Raw genomic sequence first — 8,892 nt, forward strand, 5'->3', positions numbered from 1 at the left:
CATCTGCTTTTGCTTCTTGGACATGTTTAATGTTTATCTGTGGCCCTAGTAATTAATTATGTGTTTTGGTAATTTTTTATGTTTTCTGATTACCTCCAGGAAGGTGTGGTTAGGATGTGGTCTTCCCTTTTCACTCTCCTTATTGCTTAACTCAGAGTAACTTTTTTTGGGCCTCTGGGGGCCTGGGCATCAGCGACCGGGCTGCAGGAGGGTTGGGCCTTGGGCAGGCGGTTTGGGCCTCCAGGGGCCTGGGTATCAGCAGCTGGGCATCGGGCGGGTTGGGCCTCAGCACGCGGGTTGGGCGGATTGGGCCTCGGGGGGCCTGTGCGCCTCAGGGACCCGGCTGAGGGCAGGTTGGGTCTCAGGGGCACTGGGCCTCAGCGACCTGGCTACGCAGCGGTCGCAGGAAGGCGATTTTGGCCTTGGTTGGGCCTGGGCCTTTGTGACCAGTCTGTGGGCAGGTTGGGCCTCAGGGCAGGCCTTGGCCTCAGTGGGAGGGCCTGTGCATTGGGCATTCCTGAGCCTCGGCGGCTTGGCAGAGGGCTGGTCTAGGCCGGGGCAGTAGAGGGCTGGGGTTAATGGCTGTAGGGAGGTATTGTTCATATCTGATGACGTAAAAATGCCTCTCTGTCTCTCTGTACTGTGGGCACCCCGAATTTCCTGATATCCATGCCGATAGCCCTCTCTATTTGTTTGGCTTTGTTAGTTTATGCTTCCTTTTCTCTGGAAATGCAGCCTTCTAAATGGGGTTACTCTAGCTCTGCATTCCAAGGTCTGCAGGGGGCAGAGGCACTCGTTGGCGCGGGCGCAGAAGCAGGAGGCACATGCAGGCAGGCAAAAGCTTAAAATGCCTGTAATTCCTCAGCAATTTGATCTTTTAAAAAAAACGAGTTCAGAATGTTGAAATATAAGATCTTATGTTTGTTCAAAGGCTGGCTGGCTGTCTGCTAGACAGAGGTTTTCTATGTGCGATTCCGCCCCTTTTCCCCGGAGCCCTACCTGAGCTGCCTGGTCCAGGAAGCACCACCCTCAGTATCACCTTATCAATACATCTTGATTACATGTTTGATCGATTTCAGATCAAAGAAGGTGGTAGAATTCTTCTATTTCATCCTCACTGGCTTTAGTGATTGATGCATAAATTTGAGTAATAGTGGTATTAACTGGGCTTCCCTGTAGGCACATGGATATTTTCCAATCACAGACAGTGTTGTACCTCTCATGGCTGATCTGGATATGTTCTTTTTGACAATTAATGCAACACCATTCGTCTTCAGTTTGTCATTCACGGCATAGTAAACCATGTGGTTGTCAAGATTCAAAATGGCCAATACCAATCCATTTCAGCTCACTAATGCCTAAGATATAGATGTTTATATGATCCATTTCATTTTTGTAAATTTCCAATTTTCCTAAGTTCACACTTCGGACATTCCATATTCCAATTATTAAGGGATGTTTACAGCTATTTCTCTTGATTTTGAGTTGTGCCCCATCAGCAAATGAAGGTCCTGCAGGCTTTACTCCATTTGTGTCATCATGGTCAACTCTACTTTGAGGAGGCAGCCCTTCCCCAGTCGCATTTTGAGTGCCTTCTAACCTGAGGGGTTCATTTTCCAGCACTATATCTGACAGTGTTTCTCTGTTACTCATAAGGTTTTCAGTGACTAAATAGTCGGAAGTAGTTCGTCTCTCCTTCCTAGTCTGTCTTTATCTGGAAGCTCATCTGAAACCTGTCCACCATGAGTGACCCTGATGATATTTAAAACACCAGTGGCATAGCTTCCAGAATCACAGCAACTCACAAGCCACCACAGTATGATAAACACACAGGCAAGTGGCGGCTTGGTGATAGTAATGATGCTGGAGATCGAATGATAAAATTCTGCAAAACCAATGATTCGTTCATTTCAAATACCTTCTTTAGACAGCATAAGAGATGATGACACACATGGACCTCACCAGATAGAATACACAGAAATCAAACACTACATCTGTGGAAAGAGACAGTGAAACAGACCATCAATTGCTCATATGCAAATTCAGACTGAAGCTGAAAAAAATGAAAACAAGTCCACAAGAGCCAAAATATATGACCTTGAATATATCTCACCTGAATTTAGAGATCTGATGAACAGATTTGATACGTTAGACACTAAAGACCAAAGACCAGAAGAGTATTTGGGATGACATCAAGAACATTATACAGGAAGAAAGCAAAAGGTCATTAAGAAGACAAGAAAGAAGGAAAATATCAAAATGGATGTCAGAAGAGACACTGAAATTTGCGCTCCAGCATAGAGATGCTAAAGCAAATGGAAAAAATGAGGAGGTACAAGAATTGAACAGAAAATTTCAAAGGTCAGCTCAGGAAGACAAAGTCAAATATTACAATAAAATGTACAAAGATCTGGAGTCAGAAAACCAAAAGGGTTTTCTGACACTCAGCATTTCTCAAGCTGGGGGAAATGAAGAAAAAATCAAGACTCCACTTTCATTATTGAAGGATTCTATGGGCAAATTATTGAATGAGGTGGAAAGTATTAAAAGTAGATAGAAGGAATGAATACACAGAGAGTCACTGTACCAAAAGTAAATGGTTGATGTTCAACTGTTTCAAGAAGAAGCATTTGATCAGCAGCCAATGATACTGAAAGAAGTCCAAGGTGTATTGAAGGAATTGGCAAAGAACAAGGCACCAGGAATTGATGGAACACAAATTGAAGTCTTTCAAGAATGTGAGGTGGTATTGGCGGCACTCACTCATCGATGCCAAGAAAAGTTGTAAAACGCTATCTGGCCAACTGACTGGAAGAGATCCGTATTGGTGCTCATTCCAAAGAGAGGTGACCCAATGGAATGTGGAAATCATTGGTCAATCTCTTTGATATCTGATATGAGTAAAGTTTTATACTAAAGGTAATACAGAAACGGCTGCAAGCAAAAATTGACAGAGAACTTCCAGAAGTTCAAGCCAGATTCAGGAGAGGACATGGAATGAGGATATCACTGCTAATGCCTGATGGATTTTGGTTGAAAACAGAGAATACAAGATAGATGTTTACCTGTGTTTTACTGACTACGTAAAGGTTTTCGATTGTGTGGATCATGACAAGCTATGGACAACATTGCAAATTATGGGTATTCTTGAACACTTAATTGTGCTCATGAGGAATCTGTACATGAACCAAGAGAGTCAGTTGTTCGAAAAGAAAATGGGAACACTAAATGGTTTAAAATTAGAAATGGTGTGCAACAGGGTTGTATTCTCACTATACTTATCCAACCTGTATGCTGAGTTCTATGAAGCTGGGTTCTATCAAGAAAAACATGACATCAGGATTGGAAAAAGACTCATTAACAATCTGCAATATGCAGATGATACAACCATGCTTGCTGAAAGTGAGAGAACTTAAAACATTTACTGATGATGATCAAAGAGCACAGCCTTCATTATGGATTACATTTCAATGTCAAGAAAACAAAAATCCTCACCACTGGACCAATAAACATTCTTCTCAACGGTGAAAAGACTGAAGTTGTCAAGGACTTCATTCTTGGATCAATTATCAACACTCATGGAAGCAGCAGTCAAGAAATCAAACAACGTATTGCATTAGGCAAATCGGCTGCACAAGACCTTTTTAAAGTGTTGAAGGGCAAAGATGTCAGCTTGAAGACTAAGGTGTGCCTGATCCAAGCCATGGTATTTTCAATAACCTCATATGTATGCAAAAGCTGGACAGTGAAAAAGGAAGACCATAGAAGAATTGATGCTTTTGAGTTATGGTGTTGGAGGAGAATACTGAAAGTGGCATGGGCTGCCAAAAGAACCAATAGATCTGTGTTGTAAGAAGTGTAGCCAGAGTTCTCCTTGGAGGTCAGGATGGCCAAAGTTCATCTCTCATACTTCAGACATATTGTCAGGAGGGACCAATCACTGGAGAAGGATATCATGTTTGGTAAAGTGGAGGGTCAGAGAAAAAGAGGAAGACCCTCAGCAAGATGGACTGGCAAAGTGGCAGCCTCAATGGGCTCAAGCGTGGCAACAATTGTGAGGTTGGCCCAGGACCGAGCAGTGTTTCATTCTGTTGTGCATAAGGTCACTATGAGTTGATACTGACTTGATGTCACCTAACTACAACAAACTCTACAAATCTTTCTCTGAAACAGAGAAATATGGAATTTGGGGCTGGGGCTGGGGTGGGCAGGCATCCAATGCAGAGGTGACCCACAGGGAGCAGGGTGTGTGGAATGAGCCGGCAGGTGGGGCTCCCCTACCGATATGCCGCCTGGTGAGCTCCACTGCAGCATTCCTGTTGACGTTGGAGAGCAGACCAAGACAGAAGCGCTCTGAGTTGGAGGGGTCAGTGAAGCCATCTACTGTCATGGATGGCTGGGAGGCGTGGAAGGTCTCCCCAACACGCTGGTTCAGCTCGTAGTAGGAGATGGAGCACCAGAAGGCTGGCTCGCAGTAGGTGACTGGCTGCAGGTCTGCAAAGAAAGGCCACAGGACTGGGTTAGTGGTTCCCTGACCCCACGCTCCCCGAATGGGTTCCCTGGATGCCTAGAAAACATTTCCCCACCTAGTGGCTCCATGGGAGAAAGACTGGTGATCTGCTTCCATAAAGAACAACCTGGAAAATGCTATGGGGCAGAGTTCTACTCAGTCATGTGACGTTGCAATGAGTGGAAGACCAACTCAACAGCTCCTAATAACAACAAAGTAGAGCAGCTGGGTCAGGCCAGTGGGCTCCAAAGTGTGCCCCACATCTGTAACCCCACATTCACAAGCCAATGGCCTCCAGACTGAACCCATGCCTGTGTCTCTTTATCAGAGACATGATTTCCCAAACGCCTTTAGATGCTGTTAGGGTCGGTACGGCACAAACTCACAACTTCTAAATTTATCAATCATCAGTCTGTACCATCTCAATAGAGGGGTCCTCAAAGCAGACTTGCCGCCTTGTAAAGCACTGGTTCTCCTCACAGAAGAGTTAGGAGTCCACATCACCTTCCCACTTGCATCTCTCCTATGACTCCTTTTCTCTCTTCTCACCTCTAGCCACGCTGGCTCCACACCTGCCTAGGTACCCGGTACCCTCCTCCTGCATACCTCACTCACACTGACCACTGGGCCACCACACCTTGCTCTCCATCTCCATGACTCCCATCATTTGCCAAAGATACAGTCTTTCATTCTCAGTCCCCTGCCTCTGACCTTCAACTTGGATCATAAACTATAGGCCCTAAATATTTGGAACTGCCAGGTCACTGAGGGTACTCTCTGGTGTTTGTGAGTGTCCTGACTGCCCACAAGACCATGAGGTCCCAGAACCCAGGCTGACATCCCCTTTTCCTTACTTTACTCCTTAGCATGCAGCTTTGAATGGAAGAAGATGGGAAAATCACTGGGCCCAAGGATCAGCAGTGGCCAAGAGAAGTTGGCCCCTGTCTACTTGCTGGTCAGCTTCCAAGAGCAACACCCCACAAGGTATGTCACCTCATTAGCCCTTTGAGGCGTGTAAAGGTGTGTAACGTCATCTCTTCTGCCCCACAGGGAGGGTCTGGCTGTTTCCATTGGGGGTGCAGCAGCCTGACCTCCTTCTAGGGTCTACATGCACGATCTCTTCTCAGGGTGAGTTTGAGGTTCTCACAGTGGGGGATACGGACCATGATATCTGTGCCCTCCACACACACTTCCTTCATGTTACTCAGCCTTGGCACTGCTACCACCTGGGGCTGGATAATTCTTTGTTGCGGGGGCTGTCTTCTGCATTGTTGAGTGTTTAGCAGCCTCTCCACCCCCTCTATCAATATGTGACAACCAAAAATGTCTCCAGGCAGAAAAAATGGCACCTGGTGGAGAATCACAGCCCTCTAAGGTCACAGAGCACAGTTGGGAGGGCCACACTTTAATCTCAGCCTAGGCGCTGTGTTACTACAAGAAATCTAGGTCACTTCCACTTCCACTTTTCTCTCCCCAGCCACCAATGTAGGGGTCCTCTTTACCACCTAAGGCTATTTGTAAATTATTATTATTGCTAAGTACCCTCGAGTTGTTTCTGATTCATAGTGACCCTGTACAGTGTTTCCGAGGAGTGGTTGGTGGATTTGAACTATCAACCTGTGGCTAGCAGCAGTCTAGGGCTTAGTCTTCAGATCCATACCCAGACTCCAGTTTGGGTGGTGGTGGTGGTGGTGGTACTATGCTGTGGAGTCAGTTTTGACTCATAGTGACCCTGTATAGGGTGTCTGAGGCTACAGAAGTTACTTTACGGGAGCAGAAAGCCTCATCTTTCTCCCGTGGAATGGCTGGTGGTTTTGAACTGCTGACCTTGAGGTAAGCAGCCTGACCTGTAACCACTACGCTACCAGAGCTCTTTCCTGTTTGTTGTTTTTAAGTGCCGTCGCGTTGATTCTGACCCATAGCAACACTATATAGGGTTTCCAAGGAGCAGCTGGTGAGCTTGAACCACCAACCTTGCAGTTCAAACGACTTTGCATTCTGATGCATTAGCCCACAGCACCACACCAGGACTCCTGGTAGACTGAGATAATGTAAAGTACTTAGAACAATGCAGGGCAGACACAAAGCACTCAATAAACAGTAAAATCACAATAACTATATGAACTTCTGTCTCAGCGTCCATCTGCAGAGGACCAAAGCATCTATATCCAGCACTGAACAAGAAAAGGTGATGGTGAAGGCTGAGACCTAAGCTACACACTGGACAGAGGTGGGCGCGAGGACAGGGTCAGCATGGCCTGTGCCTTGGCCCTGACGATGAGCTGTGTTAGCCACGTCCGGTTCTGGCTCTGTCCAACATTCCAGTGAGATAAGCTATACTCTAAACAATGTGGTCACCAACTTTTCAGCTGTGCTGCTTTAGAAACTTAAAAAGTTTTTTTTTTTAAATTCAAGAAATCCAAGAATTCAAAGTGTTCAGGTAACATGTTGAGACCAACAGGTACTGTGAATGGGCTGCCAGCCACCCCGACCCAAGTGAAGACTTGGTTCTCACTTGGCCTTTGATGAACTTACTATGTAATCTTGGGAACTTCTTGTCTCTGGACTCAGTTTGTTAGCCTGTCCCACAAATGAATGTCTAAGAAGACATCTATACCAGGCCATCTAGGCCACGGTACTTCTAACACAGAGCCACTTGGATAGGTTGGGGTGATCTGGTTTGCCCTGATTTCCTCAGCAACATGCAAAACAGAACACAAGAACTCTTACTCTCCAATGGTAACAACCCTGACCAGCATCCCCTGGGCTTAGTCTCAGCAATGGGGAGATGGGGAGAGCGTCAGGTTCCCAGGAGTACTGACACAGCCCACTCATCAGAGTAAGAAAAGTCAGCCGACCATCAGCTGGGTAGCATAGTGCAGAAACCCTGCTCTGGAAAGATATGGGCTTCAAGGAGTCTCAGGAATCAGAGAAGGGCTTGGAGTCCGAGGTCAAGAGGTTCTCCCAAACAGATCTGAGCTTGAGTCCAAACATCACTGCAATTCAACTCACGGAGACACGCTAGACAGGCATCCCAGCGTCACGGAAAGCTCTGCATGCAGGAGCCTGACACATAATTAGCAAGATGTCACTTTGGGGAAGCTGTGTAGTCAGGCCAAAGGCAATGTCTGAAGCCTGTCATTTCAGAGTGCTGTTTGGATGAGCTGACCTGAGTTCAGAAGTGGGAATGACCCAGGGCAGCAGCCCCCATGCCCGACGCCATGCGTTTACTATTCTCTGTAAACAACTGAATGCCAGCTCTGCCTTTGCTTCCCTCCCTACTCATCCCCCAACACCCCTCAGCCCTTCCTCAAAGCAATTCTATGAAAGGAGTTGCAGACCCAAGCTAAGACCATTGCTTTTGGGTTCTGCCTTGAAAGGCACATTTTCTTTTGAACTGTTTGTTTACCCCTATTTCTTTCTCACCAATGCAATTATGTGCATGACAAGAAGCAGAAGTATTTGGGTGCTGGGGAGGGGCAATACACAAGAAAGGGAAGGGGAATGGAAGAACAAGGTGGATGGGAAACAATTAAGCAGGTTTGCATAGGCTAAGTGAAACAGAGGTAAATAATGATATATGCACAACCTTGGAATAACAGGGCTCTGGGATACAGGGATTGGGACATGGTTGGAATACGCAAAGCAGGGGAAATAATGTTAAGATGCTTGGCTGTCTTTTGAATCTTGGTTTCCCTTGCATACCATTATAAGATAGACACTTGAAGGGGAGAGAACGGAACAGCCAGAAATATCACCATAGAGAGCTTGTAAGTCCATCTTCTGCCTATAACTGATTGGAATACCTAAAATGGGGTTAGAACATGCCCAGTGAAGGAGGCTTTCTGTGGAGCTTCTGCATTACATAAGACCATAGGTGGAATCCTGAACCCTATCCAGAATCTTCTAAGGTGGGGAATTTCCACTAGAAAGGGATGGGCAGACCAGCCTGGAGCAGCTAGAAGAACAAAAGATACTTCTTGAAACAACAACCGACAGGAAAAATACAAAAACAATAATGGAAGTCTGACTGATTACTATAAGAACAAGCAAGTTGCTCACCCAGGAGACATCTACGCAAGCGGTCGGGTCGCCTCGGGGTAAACCCCCTTCCAAGACTAAGACTCAAGGGGAATACATAAGCAGACATGGACTCTGACTGGTGGCCAGGTTGGTCACCAATAAGGGGAAGTAAGGGAATAACAGCAATGAAGCTGTGAGCTAAGTCCAACCACATTTAATAGACTCCTGTGAACATGGGTGGAGACCTGGTTGACCAGTAGTTTGGCAAGACCTGGGGACTCCTGGGTCCAGAGTCAGTAACACAGCCACAGAGGACTAGAGTGGAGAGTGAAGCATCCAGATGATAAGAAGAGAGGGCA

General features: G+C 46.2%; 1 protein-coding gene across 2 annotated transcripts in view; it reads right to left on the reverse strand.

Moving 5' to 3' along the window:
* SMAD3 (SMAD family member 3) overlaps nt 1-8,892 on the reverse strand; it is a 160,447-nt gene that overhangs the window by 11,211 nt on the left and 140,344 nt on the right. For both annotated transcript variants that reach the window (XM_006831509.1, XM_006831508.1), the window contains one exon: nt 4,282-4,494. In XM_006831509.1, coding sequence (XP_006831572.1) covers nt 4,282-4,494 — 213 coding nt within the window. The remainder of the gene's footprint in view (nt 1-4,281; nt 4,495-8,892) is intronic.

Source organism: Chrysochloris asiatica, unplaced genomic scaffold, assembly GCF_000296735.1.
Source record: "Chrysochloris asiatica unplaced genomic scaffold, ChrAsi1.0 scaffold00004, whole genome shotgun sequence".
In the NCBI taxonomy this organism is placed as follows: Eukaryota; Metazoa; Chordata; class Mammalia; order Afrosoricida; family Chrysochloridae; genus Chrysochloris; species Chrysochloris asiatica.